Source organism: Pogonomyrmex barbatus, unplaced genomic scaffold (assembly GCF_055798465.1).
Source record: "Pogonomyrmex barbatus isolate J1 unplaced genomic scaffold, ASM5579846v1 scaffold12, whole genome shotgun sequence".
Classification (NCBI taxonomy): domain Eukaryota; kingdom Metazoa; phylum Arthropoda; class Insecta; order Hymenoptera; family Formicidae; genus Pogonomyrmex; species Pogonomyrmex barbatus.
In genome coordinates, this window is record NW_028297108.1 from 3,731,679 (window position 1) to 3,752,446 (window position 20,768).

Here is a 20,768-nt window from a genome sequence, read left to right on the forward strand (position 1 = left end):
GTGCAGCCGGGTAAGAGCGGCGTTGCGAGGGCAGGTGGTAACACGGTTGTAAATTATTGTCTTAATTTCTCCGCAACCCTTGCTTCCCGCGGGAACTAAGTCGGTCGATTAGCCGGGCCCCGCCGTAACGCGGGTCCCATGCTAATTTCGCATGCCAGGAAATAATAAAGCGTGTACATTTCCTCGAGTGGTTGCCTCGAAAGAAATGGTACGGTATATCGATAACCGAAGTTGTTGGGAGTACAAACACTTTTAAATGGAGTATGGCTTTATCTGCCTTCTGTACGCTGTACGTGACACGAAATACATAGAATGTTATGATTTCGATATTCCTAATTTAATACACGCTGTTATATTATATCGTCTTAATGTATATATTGTAATTATTGATCGATTTCTATTTTGGATTACTCATAATAAGATTCTATTTATAATTTAAACGTTTTAAGATATCTATATATATATATATATATATATATATATATATATATATATATAAAAACGTAGCTATGAATAAAGAATGAATTTTATATGTTATATATCTTAATCTCTCTTTCTCTCTCTCTTTCTTTCTCTCTCTCTCTCTCTCTCTCTCTCTCTCTCTCTCTCTCGCTCTTACATTCGGATTATAATATAAAGAAGAATATATTATATTACTTCTATTATTGTTATCGTATTACACAAGCATATATATATTTTTAAATCTTGTTCCCACCAAATTTCCTCACTTTCAAATTTTCTCATTTTCTGCCACATAATGGTTTGTTATCTGATCACATATATCTGGATAATTTAATAATAAAGGTGCAAATGTAAATTACAAATGTAAATTTTTTTCGTATTGTATTATAAGCATATAATTTATTCTCAGACATTACTATATGAAATTATATACGTAATTAAAATTGTTTAATTACGATTATTAAATTTGCCATTTTACTACACATATGTTGCACTTTCCGTTTAGTAAAATAATATACGTAGACGTAAAACGTAAAAAATTTAAACGCAAATATTAACTCTGTAGATATAATTCTGTTTCTGCAAGTATTTAAATATATTATTACGTGTTTATCAAATTATAGATACAATTATGTCTCTCGTGTCACTCTATATAATATATTTTATTATCTCAAATAAATTTAACAAGAGTGAAAATTATAAGAAAGAAAATTATATACTACTCAAGTAGATAATTCCATTTCCATTTCTTATTTTTTTCAATCACGCTGTTTGAGGACAGATTAGAAATCAGATTAAAGCTCGAGTGTTTGTAATCACGGTAGCGATTGTGTCACAATGATCGATCGTCATTATTTCGTCCACGTGATCTGAAGCCTTGATCCCGAAACTCGCATTCGGTTCCGATTATATATTAATGATATTATGGTGTCACGTGAGCTTACCGAAGACCTCGGTGTTGCGAACGTCGACGAACGGTTCGGAGACCTCGTGAGTCGATCGCACCGTCGCCTCGCACCTGCAACAAGACATTCGATCATGCTTCGAAGTCGGTGGCCGGCCAGACGTAAATTATCGCGCTCCATCGCGCGAAACTCGCGTAAAACGAGCCATCGTAGTCGCGTGAGCAAGTACGAGGCTATATTTATGGGGGGTATGTACCGAGGTGCCATAGGCAATGGCTCTGTCGAACGACGGAAATATACTGCACGTTGTAAACACCGAAATTACCTGACGTTTATCTTGTCGCTGGCGAGATGACCCGGCTCCAGCTCGAGTAGCAGACTCGATATCGTCGAGTATAGCCCGTGCTGCTCGAACACCAATTCCGAATCGGGCTTCACCTGGAAAAACCATCGTTCGTTGCGCAACATTTCTCCTCGCGGTGATCGAATCGAGTCGCATTGAAAGTAACTTTCCGTTTCCAGCATCGGGGAAGGATGAATGAGATTCGTCGTGAAGTTCCGTCGAGCATGGAATTGCCGATCGATCGACGGAATATAAGTTCGGAATAGGAATAGATGAGTAAGTGTGTGCCTTGCTATAAAATAAATCGGTCATACTTCTTAGAACGGTTTTTGCGTCAATCTAAATTAGTTTCAATCTAGCGCGATTAATTATCTGAAGGATATATTAAGTCTTTGTAGTTAACTTATATATATATATATATATTTGCTATATTGTTATAGAAAATGCTCTTATTTCAATTTTTAATCCATGTTAATTAAACGCGATTTTCGTTGCCTCGGAACTGAGCCTTCCGTACAAAGGATGAGCATAAATCCAAAATATAGGATATACGTGCCTACGGTAATTATACATCTAATAAATCCGGGACCGGGATGTCGCGAGGCCGAGAAATAGGGGATGTCGTGCGGGATGCGCGCAATATACGCTCGCTGCATTGTTGCGTCGCTTCTCGAAGAACGCAAAGACATTGAGGAGAAAACGAGGAGCGTAAATGTGACGCCGCAGGGCGGTGATAATGCACCCACCGCGTTATGTTTTGACGTGATTGCGCCGATTCTAGTAGGTGTACACCGGCGTGCATCGCGTGCAACGCAATAAAACGAACAAATATCGTTTAGAGACGAAGTTAATATCGGTGCTGTAGCTTCGAGATTATCGCGGACATGATTACGAGTATCGTGTCGAAATGGAATTAAATGTAAACAGGCACGCTGGCAAACAACGCCGATATTCTGAATAAAGTTCTTATTATTGTATATGAGACATATTAAACATGTTATAACAAACATTCATTGCGAAAAAGCGCAGTTTTTAATGAATATGAGAATGCACGATGACTGAGAAATCTCCGTTGCCAGACTTTGTGCATATGAAAATAAACGTTGGAAGTAAGATTAGTAAAAATATGTTGTACGGGGAAAAATGTTATTATTATCCCGCACTACCAATGTTCTCTCTCGCAGAATTGAAATCGTTCCATTCAATTTATGACTAAGTAAATAAACAGATAGAATGCTGCATTTGTAATTGCGATCGTATCGCGCATTTATATGACGATATCGTAATATAAATTTATCGTTAAAGTATCCCGTGTTTTGTTAATATCACATACAAAATGATTAAGAGAACATAAATAGCATATATATTTTTTATTATGTATCTCCGTCGGACGAAGAAACGCGATGAAATGTGTTAATGATACTCAAACGCGTTTGTCAGATTCGCCATATCCATGTCTCGACTTCGTGCAACAGCCAGATATACGGATCTCGCTTTGTAATTTAAGTCCTCCAAGTTTCTTTATACCCGTATATGTATTTTATGTGACTGGAATTTTTATTTTTTTGTGCCGCGTCAGCGACACAATTCCACTCGTGTATTCCGCCTTTTCCCCCCATGCAGCTCTCTCGGCCTTCCAATTTTAGCCCGTGTGTATGATTGCACCCTTATGTATCTTCCCGTTTATCTTCGAAAATCGAGACTCGACTTGCTCTCTATTGATAAACCTTACTATGCATCCCGTACACATGTAGACACGTACGTACACGTGTGAACCGAAGCCTGGCCGAGTTGCACGTGGTATTTTACTTTTGAGTATTTCCCTCGTGAGCGAAAAACTTTCGGGGCGGGCCGCGGGTGTGCGTGTGCGCGCGTTAAGCAAGACGAGCAACGTGCGAAAGTTGACGGACGGAACTTTCGTCGAAAGTTTCGGTACGACGCTCGTTTGAAGCGTAGAATTTCGTAATTAACGAAATCGCAAGCTCTGCCGTGACACGGCTACGCAAATGGGGCGAAAACGACGAGCTCGTGTTTCGACGTCGTTTAAATGCTGCCGAGGACAGCCGGTCCGCCGTCTCCCTTTCCTCCCTCACCTCCCTTTCCCCTAGATAGATAAGTGTCTTCAGGAGAGAAGAAGATGCTGATGATGTACAAAAGAATACGTCGGTGTTTCGAGATCCGATCCGGACGATGTCACGAGTGTATATTCGAATATTTCAGCAGCTGCATATCGTTTTCGACATATTATCGATAAATTTTAACACTTTGCGTTTTTCCCTATCGTTTATGAATTTTGCAGCGCTTCTGCCCTGGTTCAGACATTGTGCGCACACGTCCCTTTGTAACGTTCTATCCTGATACAGCTACACTATACATTCGCGGCTACATATATTCTACTTTGTGTAGAAATACGTTGCAATTTCGTTTCTCTTGGCATATCTACGGCGCATTTACACGCTTATCTTCGAAACAGTCGTCGTCCGATGATTCATCTTGGTGCACGTTTGATAAAAAAAACAGAAGTCGGTTAATAAAAAAATTAAGGTCGATAGATTAAGTAATTTTTAAGGTACTGAATATCTTGATTTCGACAATTCTACGCTGACCACAATTGGCGACTACTACTATTTGCAACTTTTCTCTTTCTCTCTATGATTTTCTCACAATATATGTGGAACCAACGATTCCAATTCTACACTTTTGCCTCCTTCTTTTGCACTTGTTCTCCATCGAAATAGTAACGAGTTCCAATACAAGATAACAAGACCTCCTATTCAAGTTACCTTTTTTGTTATCGAAATATTTCTCGCATGTTTTCTAATATTGCAGCATAATTCAGAATTCTAACAAAATATTACTTTATATAGTAATTTCTTATAAACAAACACATACGTATAAATGATCGCATGAATGATCACGAATGAACAATTACTATAATTATTCAAATAAATTTTTTTTCGAGATTATTCATATGTGTTAATCATGTTCACTTGATCTGGATATATGAACCTCCACACGTCGCGCAAAACGCTGCGAACATTTCGGTCGTAAAAGCCGTAAAAACTAATTGACATAATGTTACATAGTGATTAGCTCGAAATATAACTCATGCGAGGGGTGGCCTTCGAAGAAGGATCGTTTCTTCGTTTCACGCACCGGCTGGTAATATCCGCTCGGCCAGAAAGAATTCATTAGGACCCACAAAATTACCTTCGATCTGTTACCGTCCTTCGCAGACACATACTGCCACCGCGACATAATATTCGTTATGGGGCAAAGTGCCATCGATGGCATTACAAGCTCCCAATGGCGTAGAACATTTCTTTTTATAGTGGCATAATTCATAAAAATACCCGTTTTGCCGGTATACGACGACCCTCAAAGAGTATTGTCATTTTCGCCGCTCTCATACGACGATGACAAAGGGTTAAAAAGCGCGTGGTTATCACGAAAGTAGGATTTGGAATTCAACTAGTCTCTTCCTGCTCTTTCCGACGTAATAGCACTTTCTTGCGCGTAACTAAGAAAGAGGAAGAAAAAGTTGGAATACTTTTAGTTTTTCTTTTTTTAAAGTTCCCCTTTTAAATTTTAACGTGGCTGATATAACATGTAAAACTTAATATTTCGATGAAATCATTCTCTCATATAGGGAATTATTGAAAAATAAATAATTCTCTTAAAATAAATCGTGAAACTGAATAACGCAGTTATTATTAACAAGGTACAAAATATCCAATTTAAAGCGTTAAAGATTGAATAACCCAAAGTGCTAAATAGTATAAAATAAATATAAAGTTTTTATCCGCTGATCGCAAATGTGAAACGGAATACCGGTTTATGAAAAATTTTTAAACAAAAAGGGAAAATAAAATCCAAAATATTGGAACGCCGTGCGATCGTTCTTCTTTGTCACTTTATGACAATGATTCTTCTGTCACGCTGCTCATCCGCGACATATTCCTCAAGTTGTGCGAGCGATCGAACTTTTTCCCTTCGCGAGATTACTTGACTCGCGTTAACAGGTTTTTCGAGTCTTGCGACACGAACATTTCCGAAACAATATTACTTGTTAAGTGCTATACTAAACTCGTGCAACTTCTAATGGACGTCGTTGGGAGCGTTGCAAAGTTCTCTCGGAGGGAGGAGGGGGGAGAAAGTGGAAGCATAGAGGGGCGGTGTGTTTCCGCGGAAAAGGAAGACCGGAGTCTAAAAGATAAGGAAGAAAGTTTTGGCGCCGCCGCATGCGATTCACTGTGAGGCTCTAAAGGAGCGTCGCTTGTTATATTGGCGTAATCTTCGGGTCTTTAAAGCTCCGTCGGAAAGCACTTGCACTTTACGTGACGTGATTTGCCTATTCTCGACGGTAAGAGCTGTCGTTTATTGACACTCCGCCGTCGCGCGGTTTCGTCTCTGCCCATCGTGGCCGACGAGTAATCTCTCGTGTAAATGATGAAAAAGTGGGGGTCTGTCTTAAGTTTCGAAAATTGAATATTCTCAGAACGCCAGTAATTCCATGTTTTCGGCTACGTTACGATCCTCGAAAGAAACGCCTCGCGAGAGAAACGCCAGGTCGTAACACTTACTCCGCTGTATACTCCAGTCAATTTAAGAACACGAACGAGCGAAAACTGTCTTTTCACTCCGCGCAAGTTATAATTGTGGCAATTCTTTCGCTTAAGATAAGATTAATTTTGTTCTCTATACACCTCAACTTAGACTCGTGGAGTCTATATTTTCAACGCTAATTGTTCCTATCGTTTTCGTTAATGGAACGAATAAAAATAATTATATGGCTGCGGAAAAAACCGGAGATATTCTCGTCATTTATCTTCGATGATTTTATCGAACTTCTCCCCTATTCTCGCTTAGAGCCAAGAAGTACATCCGCCTTTTCTTCCCCTGGCAGCGCCGATAACGATACATCAATATGTATGCGATAGAAGCTCCGGCGGCCTCGAGCGATAGGAGGATTGAATTATTCGTGACGTGGCGAGAGAACGGAAACTTTGTAATAATAACGTAAAACGAGAGAAATAAAAATCTTGTTCGCCGAATAGAACCTTCTCCCTTTCTTTCTCTCCCGTACGGAACGTCTCCGCGTCGATTTATCGCGTGTCCATTCTCGCCGTGCGAAAAACTGATAGCGACGAGCAGCGGGCGAGCGTGCTAGATTTTTAAAAACATGAGCGAGACGGACGAGGGGGAGTAAGAGTAAAATCCGTTTCCGGATTTATTCAGGATCGTTGCGAGGCAAGGGGGGGGGGGAGATAACAATTAAGCAAAGAACTCTTGCGCGAACTCCTCGTTCCCGCCCCTCGTTTCCCCCCTAGCTTCCTCCATCACGGACACAAAAATTTATCCTTCTTCATCGCGCGCCGCGGATTAATTAGAGAGAGCCGCGGCTTTTTTCCTCGGCTCATCTCCGCCTGGACGTACGCTTTTGACCCGCTTTTGTCCGACCCGCGATTATTTTCACGGGGGCAACAGACGGAGGATTGGAACTGACGGGAAGTGGGTGATAGGTGGGCAAAACCACGGCGCATCGCTGATCGCGCATTAGAAAGCCTCCCAGTGTTGAATATCGGTGCACCGGTGGTGGCCGACGCAGCTGCATGGAGGATCCGTTTCGTCGGTCGTTAATTGGAGCTTTGGCTCATCAAGCGTCGCCGTTGCTTGCGCGATGAAATCGAGCCACGTCGCCGCGACGGTCGAACTCTCAGTCGGCTTGGACTATGGAACCATTCGCTCTCCTTCTCGTTTTCCATTCTCTCACCGGCTCTTGCCGGTGCAATCCGCCCTCCCATCCAATCCCAACGCATGACCGCTAGTGTTATCCACGTGCTATTCCAAGCTACAACGCTATACACACATGTCCTATAGATTTTGTGCAAGCTTGGTCACCCGTGCGACGGCGAGTAAAACGCTGTCAATGCTCCCACATTCGACGAGAATACAATATCAATCGTAAAATATTCAATTTTTCTATTTTTTTTGCCGGACATTTATTTTATTTATCTGTATTAATTTTGACTGATGATATATTGAAAAATTCGTCCGTAAATATTGTTTCTCTCTTGCGCAACACCTTCCCCGATGCTGGGAGAAATATAGGTGTTAATTTAAATAAAAACGATTGCGCTTACCTGCTGGCCATTAACGAACCATTTAAGTTTCGCAGGAGGGTGGGACTTGTCACTAGTGCAATTCAGCGCGAGCACGTCACCACTCGCGTATACTTTTTCCTCTCCGATTATCTTTGGCTTTTCTTGAGGTAGTGCTGTAAAATAATTTGGAGAAAAAAATATTAAATGTATGCAGTACGCGTGTGTTAATTATACAATATGATGTTACATATTTTTCATTTAATTATTTTTCATAAAATTATACTTATAGTTAAGCATATTATAGTTGACTTAAATTTTAATATTAAAATGTGGTAGAAAAGAAAGTTTATCGTATAATTATAAACATAGTAGAAAGTATAAATGTAGTATAAAAAACGGAACAAGCATGTAAAATACATTTTTTTTTTCTGTAAATTAAAATGCGGATATAAAATAATCTTGCGAGAAGTAAAATTTAAAAGGCAGCATTCAAAAGGAACTATCTTCTCAAATGGAGAGAAAGAGCACGAAGGGACAATTCTTGGAAGACGACCGCTTATCTCGGCCTTATTCGTCCAAAACGTCTAATACTAAATCCCACATTGTTTCGGCGGCATAAAAAGCAGCTTCACTCTTTGGGAAACTTTGCGCGGTAAGGCGTATAAAGTCGGGCGCGCCATTAGCGAGAAGTTTTACTGCCACTAAATGCGTTTATTAACCGAGCTTTAGATCTCGTGCATTTTAAATTTTGGCGTATACGTGCCGCTTCGCGTTAATGTTCTCCATAATGAAGCGGCCGTAGCGATACGCCGTCGCGTAGACACGATTAATAGTCGAAGCTGGAAAAGTGAGCTCCATAAGAGTGCAACGGGGATTAGGTGCGCTCGCTTGGGAAACACTCGCGAAATTTACGACGACGACCGAGACTGCACGCACGTTTGTTTGACGTGTATATTTTCTGCAGGATAGAGGGGCTGCTCACCTGAATGGAAAATAGAATAGCTTTCTGTTAGCTTTATCTCCAAAGCTGGTGCTGAAGTTTGATTTTAATTTTTAATTTTATTTTAAATAAAATAATTGTATGGTTTTTGTACGTACTATACGTTTTTAGTAACAAATTTAAAATTGAAAAGATTTTCAATGCACAACGTGTATTTCCGCATTCTTTTTTACAAGACTATACACGAAAACGTTCGAAAAATATATAAAATAACAAGATTCCTATAGTATTACAAAAATAATTTCTAAAAACATTTCTCTCTACATTATATTGGAAAATAATTCTATTAAAAATTAATTTTTCTAAACTGTCTTAAAATAAATTAAGTATATGTATAGCTATGAATAAATACGGTAGATAGATGAAAAGATAATTAGATATGCATTATTTATGCTTACGAAAAAACTATATAATTATTTTAATGAAATATATGTTAAAATTTAATATGAGTTTTAATAATTTATTATTTTTAATATATTATATTTAATACTATATTACTTATACAAGGAAGACGAATGTAATTTCTTCTTGCTGGAAAATTGGATTCCTGCCTCCATTGTAACTAAATCTACTTCATATGCATTGTGAGTTAATTTGAGACGATCGGATAATTCTTATCAAAATCACTCGCGAAAATACCATCACGATAAAAGTGCATCTTCCAGGTAAGCTTCTAAAGCCACCATGACACTCTTCGGAATATTCAACGAAGTCATTCTGGGTTTTACAATAACGATCTTCTCGAGCTACTTAAATGACGTTTCCGTCGGAAGTTGCGGTGTTAATATTGTTTACAGCAGACAAATGCTCTTTCTTCATTTTTATTTTTGTCAAGTAATGACAAATGAATTGAATTATAAAAGAAATTATTTTCGGCCAATAAAATTATAAATGTAATTTTGTTTGTTCAATCAAATAGTTGTAATTGTTTTGTTTTGTTTAAAACAAAAAATATTTTTTTAAAAAATCGTATGAAAACTTTTTCAAATTTTATAGAAATTTATCAAATTTATAATGGATATTAAAAAAGACCGACAAATAATATCAAGAAAAGTAAAAATGTATGTAATTGAAGTTGTGGGTAATCGAAAGAAAGTTTTTCTCACAAGTATACATTGCATTCGCAGTGTAAAACTCCCAGTCTCGAATTCATGATATTTTTTCTACACTATTGTTCCATGCAAAAAATACTTCTGTTATAGCTAGTTGCATTTTACAAATTCCGCAGAGTCGAGCTGTCGCATCTTACAAATTCAGATTGTTAATTGGTGACACTCTTGATCTAATTGGTCAGATGAATTTATTAACATTAATATGACAGTTAGTAGACATAGATATTGATCGAATATATCATAAATGCAATGAGTACTTTTAGCAGGTTTAATATTTAGCAATAAAGTTATCATCTTCCGACAGCATAGCGATGAAATAAATTCGAATAATTCATGCTCGCTTACTCCCATTGAAACGCACTTGCTCGACAACGGGAACGCGATCGAACTCGCACATTAGTGAGAAAAGATGAGATGAAAAAAGGAAAAGTACAAGAATTCGACTGCTAGAAGAAAATGAGACATAATCAGTCACAAAGACACAATCAAATATCTGCCCTTACAAAAAGAAAAGACTAATTGTCTGACAAGAAGCTAAACCAACTCTATAAATGAAATGTGGGTCTGCTTGATTTTATCTTATATTTATATATCTATGACCGATAGGAAATTGGATGTATTTTATTCCTGTATCTCAGGTTTGATCACGCTACATTTTTCGTGACGGTTCACAGCTCGAGATTCGCTGCATTCGAATGAGAGGCCGCAAGGCGAACGACGCGGGTTATCGATCTTTTCAGTTGGGCCAGCGCGAAACGGAGGAAAATTCGTCGCAAAGATGCAGGGGGAGACGAAAAGCCGACAGGCCGGCGAAACTTGGCACGACGACAGCCTCCTCGAGGCTCCTACAACGATCTTAAAATTCCCCCACACATCCTACCACTCTTCTTCCATCCTCAACGATCGTCCCATTTGCGCTGGCGCGCGAGCATTTCGGGTCTCTTTCTCTTTTTCCGTCTTTGGCGTAGCCTCGACGGCGCCCAGTTACGACTTAAGACTTACGACGCCGTAATATTTATCGCGTTTCGACGGCTTTATGCACTCTTAAACTTTAACGTCCGCGCTTCGCGCGCCGCCTGAACGAATTTCGTGCTTTTCGCGGAATCGCGAGCAAAAGCGCGCGTCCATTGCCTTCCTCCTACTCTTTCTCAAATCGACCGACGGGAACAAGGCGAAAAATAACGATCAGAATTCCGCAAGTCGACACATTTCGCCGATGTTGGAAAATGCGCGATACCGATCCCGCGTGATTAATTCACTCGCATTTGCAGGCCGATTGTCACGCGACTTGAAATCGTCCGTCTTCTTCAAGCGACATATTTTTTGCAACTATGAATACATATTTCTAATGTAATGTAATAATGTATATGAAATTTTCACAAGCATACCGGTAAAACGAATATTTATATCGTATAGAAAGTAATTATTTTTTTTTAATTAAAATTGTTTTTGTGACTCATAAATTTATATCTCTACTTTTTATACTTTCGGCACTCACGGTAAAATAAAATATAAAATTATTAAATTCTATTAATTTCATTTCAGTCGGGGCGAATTACATGTCTGTTTTTAAATACATCTCCTTTATTGAATTATTAACGACATACACGAAATTATTTTTGTTTCGTGCGATGTAACGCAACTTCCGCGCGAGCGGATAGCTGTTTGAGGAATTAACTGAAGAATAAATGCGCTTAATTTACGCATTGTAATTTACATCTCGGCAGGTATTTTCTTTCTGCAATAATTTCAAAATCCGTTCACCGCAGCTCACATTCTACCGTTCGCCGAATTATATTCATTTGGCGAATGGCGGACTGTGTGTTGTGGCGAAATAATTATAAGACGATTACGTCTGCCAATAGCGGGACGGCAGTCCTCCGTCGTAATCGCGTCTACCTTCCCTTATCGAACCGCCTACCTCACCGTTGAGGTGAGTTAATATCCAACTCCGAGCCACTATGTACTATAGTATCGCCCACTTTGACCGTATGATAATCCTATTGCAACGGATACCGCATCAAGCGTGTGCTTGAGATAATTAGATACGCTTCCTTTGATCCTCGTAAGAACGGCATACGCACCTACGCGCACGACCGTGAGGCTCGTAGGTATAATCCACCACGGATTGATCGGTCAACGTCCGAAATGTCGCATGGGAATCACGTGTCGCAGCCTCGAATCCGATCGGAGAGATGCTAATCTTGGAAAAGAGAATTAGCCGTGCTAGCCGGAGCATCGCCGTTGTTGTATCTGGTCTCACCTACGGCAGCGCACGCGCTACTTCATATTTCCGCTTTGCCACGGAATAAATCCGTCATATTTGCGATATTACACATATCTGTACTGCATATCTCCGCCGCTGTATCATGCAGCGTAGTTGATAAAAGCGTTTCAGCAATCGCAGGATACATAGAGATCAAATAACAAAAGGATAACAGACAAATAAAAAAGGGAGTAGATGACGTTTTCATGTGCAGATTATTGATGAATTTGTAACTCTGCACGGACACGCGTGTACGTACGTTCGATGGCGCAATCAAATAAAGAGCTGAACGATTAATCAATCAAACTGTTATTCGTTTACCCGCTTGAACTGGTCAGTGGAGCAAACGATTATCTGTTTGTCCATCTAATCAATGAAGCGATTATATGGTTGTTTTTTATCCGTTACAAAAAAAAAATCTGAAATACACGAATGCTGCTTTCAAATTAAAATAGAGATTAACAATTTGAACGGGACAAACAGTATTAATATTCATAGATTTTTTCAGCTATTATGTAACGCTCGTTAAAGTGCTGATTTTTTTAATAACTTTAATAATAACATTATGCAATTTTGCAATTTGCATTTCAGAAAATAAGTATACACATACATGTTTATATTTTGTGAATAATTTATATTGTTTTGTGAAGTTTTTTTTTTTAACTTTAATATCAAGATTGAAAGGTTGCAATACTTTTTCTAAATTATTTTTTATTATTCTCAATTGTATTCAATAAATATTTTCCTTTGTCATATAGAATTGGTCGACGGTCTTTTGTGTTTACCGTTCATTTAAACCTACCAAGCGACAGCAATTCCTATAAGACTTGACACTCGATAATTACCACATTCTCTAATTGCGAAATTGTCTAGCGAGTAATACCGAATCTTAGTGGCACTTGCAAACTTACACGATGCTGTAATCTGATATCACCAGCACTTGGGTGGTGAGTTGCCGTTAATTTCGCGAACTAATCGGTCCATCGTAGCCAGATGAACGTGTAAATGTGGTAGCGAATTCACAATTACAGTGACGGGCTCGTTCCGCTATTAAGGATGATGGAACATCGCGAAAGATAGCTGCAAATCTCAATTTCTCCGTTTTGCCATAAAGAGGATAGCGCCGTCTTGCTCCTCCTTCCCCCTTTGATACGCTGTTGCCGAACTCGACCACGTCGTAGTCTTTAGTCGAGTTACCAAAGGGTAGACGACGACGCGGTCGTGTTCAAAGCATTATTAATTAAACACGACACCGGCCCACTCACCTATGACCTCCATTCTCGCCTCGGCGAAGGCTGTGGTGAAGCTCGGCGCCTCTGCGTTAACTTCGCATCTGTATGTGCCGCTGGCAAGGAGGCTTGCATCCTGCAGTGTCACTATTTGATCATTCGAATGACCTCTCTGAAACAGAAAGTATAGTCTCATCCTACAAGAAATCGCGATGAACATGGAACAACATGTTCAAACGAGCATTTCTCAAATAAAAGTTTCCAATCCAATTTAAACAATATCGCGTAATATTCGTCAATTAATTTCTCACAATCTTATATGTCGTATTAAATCATTTTCTCCGTTTATTTTGCTTGAAAAATGTGCTATTAACATATAGAGACATTTATTTTTGTTTTATAATTTTATTTATTTTTATAAACGTGCAGGATTTTTAATTGTGTAAATGTGTAGAATGTGTAGAAAGAAAGTGTATGTATTGAAAATATAAATTTAAACGTGATAAATGTTAAATAGACAAAAATAAATTATGTAGAAAGTAAAGAAAAAAAGAGATTGTATTTATCTCGTGAAATACGTTTTAGTGACGATAAATGTTAATTTCGTTTAGCACTTAGTAAGTTTATTTAAGAACCGAATTTTTCGCTACTAATTGTTAACAGGACGAAAGTTTGAAAATTTCATGAAAGAAGATAAATTGCATTCAAATTAAACGGAAGAAAAAATATTTGAAGTATATCACATTTGACAATGCATACAATTTATTTTTAAGGCCGGATGTATGTTCCGTCTGTCGGCTGGAATTATAGCGCTGGAATTATAAAAGTTTAAAAATATCGCAAATGAAGATAGATTGTATTAAATTAAAGAGAAGATATATTTAAGATATATCAATCAGGAACAAAGTGGACCTGATGGACCTACGATTCTTCCGAGCTATTTAACAAGCGTTTAGTCGGGATATAATAATTTACGTCATTACGGTGAGGCGGGGCGGCGGAACATCGACTTTACGAGTCATTTCGTTTTTAGAACAGTGAATCATGCCGGTGCAGTTACGTCGTTACAAATGGCTGCCGCAGATCGCGCATGATTACGGGAGGGGGGGGCGTAAGAGCTGTTTTCTTTTTGCCGCGAGAGAGCTTGCGATCTGTGACTTTAAAAGACTCCTACGCTCGTTTGCTTTTTATTGCATTAAAACGTTCCCCTATTATACTCCGCTCAAACTTATGTGCCAATGTAGAAAAAATTAACTGGCGAATTAAATGGCTCGGGGCTTTTACGAGTTGTATATTTAAAAAGTACAAATCCCGGAAATTTTTTTTTTCGTATAATTAAAAGCGTTAACGCAAAATTAATGCAAATATTTTACTCAAAATTCTTCCTGTGCAATTGTGCCAACTGCTGAAAGGACTTTACATTATGTCAAGCGAGCAAAAACGACATCGTGCGAACGTCCTTTTTTCTCGTCGGTTTTCAAATGTAAAATTCTTTAAATAAAAAAACCAAATAAAAAAATAACAATGTAACTTGCGAAATAAAGTGAAACTAGTGAATTCGATATTGAAACAATATCGATGTGTAAATATCAAGAAAATTCTGCTTTTTCTTTTAAATGAATTGCAAATATTCTTTTCCTTTTACTTTATATCTGTACAATCAATCTATTACGTAATTACGGTACGACGATTTAATTCAATTACAGCTCAAGAAATTGAACTCTTTCAAATCTAAAAAAGCAATTTTGTCCATCTATCTATAAGGCAAATATGGAAATTCAATTTTATATGGAACGATCCGGCTGGCACTTGGATCGTATATAAAGAAATATATATGCGCACTTAAACGAGCGAGCAAATATACGTGCTTATTCCATTTATAACGGCATATATATAGATATATATATATATATGTATATATAGACATATACATATATATAGACATATACATATACGGCGTATCTCACCGTGGTCCATAGGTCGGTGCAACGAGTTTAAGAATTATGCGGCGGAGAAGCGAGTCTTTGGGTGTTCACGAAGCGGAAAATTGGAACACTTCTTTGCTATTCGAGTTTATGGAAAGTACACTGCAGATATGTTCACTATGACAACTTCCCAATTTCACAACAAAACTAAAAATCTTCTGAACTGCTGTTCAGAATAACGAATCAATTTCCCCCGGGATGGATTTACAAAATAATTGTATGGATTGTAGTGGTTTTTATATAATAATGCTTTTAATACGTAATTGAAAAATAACCTGATTAAGTTCGACGAGGATAATTTTGTTTGTCCACTAAGCGCAAAAATTTTCTCTTAATTATTTATCAGAAAGATCTAAAATTGTTATGTTAACTTTGTCTATTTATAAACATAACATTTTGTTTTAGTATTTTCACATAATTTTATTCTGAAAACATTAGTAATTATAGAAAAAAATAATTAACATTTCAAAAACTGCTAAAGCAAAATTAGCTAGAACAAAATTACTTTGACTATATTTTTCTTGAAATAATGAAATAAATCTTAATATACAACTTTTATATACTAATAAATTTGATATACTAACTTTTTTCTTTTAGAAAATAGCATATTCGTGCACTGATTCATTAGTGCAGCAACGTCTATTTGTCGGTAAATTATCAAGAAGCTTATCCTGGACTATCTGACGCGAGCGATCGTAGAATTATATTGGTCGAATGAAAGAAGAATGTACGTTGTAGAGAAACAGTGAGAAAGATAAACGCCGTTACCGATAGAAAGGCATCGTGCTGTGGTACCCTGATGCGGGAGAAATCCGCGGTATCCGAAAACTTTTCAGGAAATACCTTTCGTGGATGCGATAAAACTTCGCGCAACCGTGAGGAAGTAAGTAAGCAATGTCTCCTTCGAAGATTTACCATACACCTTCATAGATAGTAAAAGTGTGTGTTAAACATGCTATAAATTTACAAATGTAAAACAAGTAAAACGGTGTAAATAAAAATTTGTCTACGGTTTTCGGACACCACGAATCCGTATTTGATAGGATTCTATTGGATTATAATTATATATAATAAATAAAAATTAATTATGCGCGATCTATCGAAGCTAATTTAATCATTAGAAATAGATTAAGAATATCTCTCATTGCACACAACAACGTTCTAAAATAAATTATAGTAAATTTAATATATTAAGGACGAATATTTTTAAATGCTGCATTTCCTCAATTGCTGAGACTTTATCGCGCTGTGTAAGTTTTGAATGAACTTTTAACTAATTAAACATTCAAAAGAACAGACGTTCTTGTAACAACGTTCGTCGCAATATCTAATTCCGTATCACGAGTTCGCTAACAATGTGAGAATGAAAAGAAGTCGAGCTACTAACGAACTAACCATATCTACCTGGCGATCTTTATGAGAAAATTCAGAGAAGTCGAAGTAGGATCGAAAAGTCGGACGACCGAACATAAGAGAAAAGGTCGAGTAGTACGTTCCCTCGTATGTCCGGGGAAATTTTATTACCGGCAGTAACACGTCCAGAGATTTTTCTAGCAACGGGGAAGTACAAACGCGAGTTCCGAAGGAACGGAAACGCGAGGAAGGAAGGCGCGCCGGCCGCGATCACGTGGAGGAAGTCACGAAGTATAAACGACGTGGTTCCTGCGCGGCAACGTTGACGTTTATCTCGTAGTAAAGGCGCTGTCGGACATAGAGTTCTTACGCCGACAAATCAATTTACGTCCCTCGAGAAAAGTTTCGCGAAAACAAGAGAGGAAATGACAGCGAGCGACGGAGACCGTGAGAATCGTATTACTGCCGACAATATTTCCCACCGGCAGCAACTCGCTCCTCAAACGTTTTTGCTTCTGTTCGGAAATAATAAGCTGAAGGGTCAAGGCAGGCACGTATTCGTCTCGAGAAGATCGTACGAAAAGTCGATTCAAATCAATTATATCGATTCTCGATTCCCTCCGATTGCTTCAATCCTATGTTTCTTCAGTGTTATATTATTATAACAAAAATTGATATAAAAAGACTTGATATATTGAATTTGATGATTCTTATATTTCCTCACCTATACAAGAGAAGCAAAAGAATAATTCTTAATTTTTAGTTAATATTAATTAACCGAGATAATTGACGTAACTGATTAATGACTTGCAGGCTACAATTTTTATCACGAAAATCTCGATGATGATACTTGTACAAAAAAAGCAAAAACATTTGAGCTCAGCTTGGTTAGAAGAGAGTCCATAAACTAGCGGTTTACCGGACCGAGTCGAAAAAGCAGTCGACAGCGAGAAGAGGAACGCGCGATAACTTCCTCAAAGCATCTGAGATTGTTTGTTGGCATCGCCACGGAAGTTTCGCGCAAGAACTTGAACGAAGAAGAGTCGGATAGATAGATGGAGAAATAGATAGATAGATAGATAGATAGATAGATAGATAGATAGATAGATATAGAGAAAGAGAGAAAGAAAAGAGAGAGCAGAGAGAGAGAGAGAGAGAGAGAGAGAGAGAGAGAGAAGGGATTAAGAAAGATAGAAAGTTTATCTAGAAGGTTGGGACGCGCTTCTACCACATCGCGAGAGATCCAGCTGTTGATTCGTTCTCGATGAAATTTCAGACTCGAGTTGGCAGGTAATTTCAAAGCCGCGTGTTACTTCTTGTCTCTCTCTCTCTCTCTCTCTCTCTCTCTCTCTCTCTCTCTCTCTCTCGCTTACTTTATATCCATGTGTCTTCTCTTCGCAGCTACAGTTTCTACGTTCCTACAGTTCGTCTTTTTCATCATTTTTCCAAGCATCTCGGAATCTCTCTCGATTTTACGGCGAATTAGCGAGCGCCATTCAAGCCGGATGCATCCGTGCCCGATGAAGGTAAACGCGATTACGCGAACGGGTGAGATGAAAACAATTTTTACATTAGTTGCCCTTTCGCGCCTCTCGAAATCTAGAAAAATCCTCCCAGAACTGCCTCAAGCTTCAAGATTCGTGCTACTTATAATGCTACTTTATTATCCGCATTATTCGTTACGGGAATATTAGGATAGGATATGCATGAAATGATGATTGCAGAATGAGAAAAAATATGTTAGCTCAAGTTCTCAGTTGAATCTCTTTTTTCAAACTGACGATGGTTAATAATGAGAGAGAAAATGGGATCTATCTAGGTAATATTAGAAAAAAAAATATTCTCAGTTTTTTATGACATAAGATTTTAGCGATTTAGCAGAAATTAATCATTATACGATGTTATCGTTTTCATGTGATGTCATGTTATTTAACTTAATCATGAGAAAACAGTTACAATTGATATCCGATAAATAATTTGTAACGTGCATCATTTCTTTCTTTTTAAATCTTTCCTCATAAATTTTAAAGAAAGAACGAGTATTTTCATCTATAAATCGCAGTCGTGCATTTTCACGATATTCACTCAATATACGCTTTTTTATAAGTAATATTAGGATTTATCGAAGATATTTTTTACGTTAATACGGGGGGATTTACATTTAAATTTTCATGCCGCAATCAATCGCTGCAATTTATCCGTTCATTTCTTGGAGCAAATAATTCGATCTCTGATTAAGAATGCATGTTAAATTACAGGAATTAATTTCAGCCGAAGATCGAGTTGTGACTGACTGAGGAGAAATCAATTACTACTCAATTATGAAACGTTTCATGATTTAATTAGAAATTAATTCGAGTTGTTCGTTACATTTATACATGAAAAAATTATAAATAGATTTATAACAATATATGGACTTATAAAACAGAGAACGTTGGAAAGAGCCATTTATAATGAAAGATATACGAATGGGGAATGCTTTACTGCCCCCTTTTTTCGCTTCGCGATTAACGACGTCATATCTTGTTAAATTTGCGTGGTTCCTCACACTTTCATACAGGCCAGGAATCAGGCAGCGAGTAGACATGATCGCTTTTGTCCACGAACAGTTTTCTTCGCTGATATCGAAGAGCTATTGGACCGAGCCAGATTAATAGTCCGCTATCCAATACAGAAGGTTCGAAAGATCGGCGGCCAGACGGGCAAAGGGGATGAACCGATTCGGCTCACGTAATGCTCGTTACACGTCGGACGATATTAACGAGCGCCAAGGAGAACGGAACTTTCGTGCCATCGAAAACGTGAATCGGAAGCGGACGCACCGTCTCAAGAATCGAGACGATCCTTTGCAGCGTTGCGGGAACATCGTATCTGTACTTTACAAACACCAATGGCTTACGATCGAGCGTAACAGCAGATTTTGTGATAAAGCTGGCTTCTGGACATGTGCGCTTGCATGCCGCGAGAATCCGTATTTTGATTCTGTACAAAATATCTCGAAATCCTTTTCGTTCTGGATTTTCCAATGAATTTCAAGCCTATTTCTTTTAATAAAAATCTTTAGTAAATATCATTTAATCCGTCAAAATTATATTTTTAATTAGAAATAGATTCCCCGAATTAGAGGGTTGCCAATTCCAAAATTCATCGCGAAATGATATCTCTATCCGCAGATTAAGAATTAATCGAAGAGAATTCTCGGATGAAAAGTGTCTTGCGAGAGATCTTGAATATTAATTTCCAATTGGCAATTAAATCTTAGATTACATTTTCTATGCCCGTGAGATACGCAAAGGTTTGCGACAGTCAACAACGAGTCCCCGTTATACTTTGTTACATTTTGTAACTCTTCGTTATACTTCTTTTTTGTCATTAGTAGTTACCTGCCGCGGAATTTAAAAGGAAGTAGTACACGCGTATATATATTTTCAGAACAGTCCCGCGTCGTTCCTCATTTTTCTTTGCGACGCGCATTTCCGCGTTCCCATTACGATGATCCTTTTTATCACAGCGCATAATACCGCGATCGCATACAACACCGCTCTCCATAACTAAGTCGTCTACGACATGGGTAGTCAAGCTTTATTTTTATTATAGCTTTGAGTACGACGCTTTATTATTGCGCGACTTTGTTCATACATATACATGCAGTGCCGTCGAGCACGCGTCGCGGGCGCAACCTCTCGCGACCTGGAATAAATTGAAATATTTTACACGAAAATCTCACGTGTACACGTGCACACATACACCCCCAAGCCGAGGGATGCGCCGCCTCTCCTTTCGATGTCCATGCTTTCTCTCTCCGTACGAGCGAGCGGTGCAGTTTCACTTTAACCCCTTCTCGGGCTTGAGCGAAGCGACGATACGATTTCTTCATGGTCGAACGAGCAATTCCCCGTAAACTCGGTTACTTTCAACGATTCGATACGCCACATGAACGTACGTGGTGCAGGATCGGACTTCTTCGATCGGTGTAAATGTCGTCAAACGATTTTTCAATTACCAGACG

General features: G+C 38.3%; 1 protein-coding gene across 3 annotated transcripts in view; it reads right to left on the reverse strand.

Moving 5' to 3' along the window:
• LOC105424653 (cell adhesion molecule 2-like) overlaps positions 1–20,768 on the reverse strand; it is a 134,018-nt gene that overhangs the window by 61,740 nt on the left and 51,510 nt on the right. For all 3 annotated transcript variants that reach the window (XR_967545.3, XM_011634994.3, XM_011634993.3), the window contains exons 5-8: positions 13,458–13,593; positions 7,854–7,987; positions 1,693–1,805; positions 1,407–1,480 (exon numbers count right to left, since the gene is read on the reverse strand). Coding sequence is in view for 2 of the 3 variants with exons in the window: in XM_011634994.3 (XP_011633296.1) it covers positions 1,407–1,480; positions 1,693–1,805; positions 7,854–7,987; positions 13,458–13,593 (457 nt within the window). In the remaining variant the exon portion in view is untranslated. The remainder of the gene's footprint in view (positions 1–1,406; positions 1,481–1,692; positions 1,806–7,853; positions 7,988–13,457; positions 13,594–20,768) is intronic.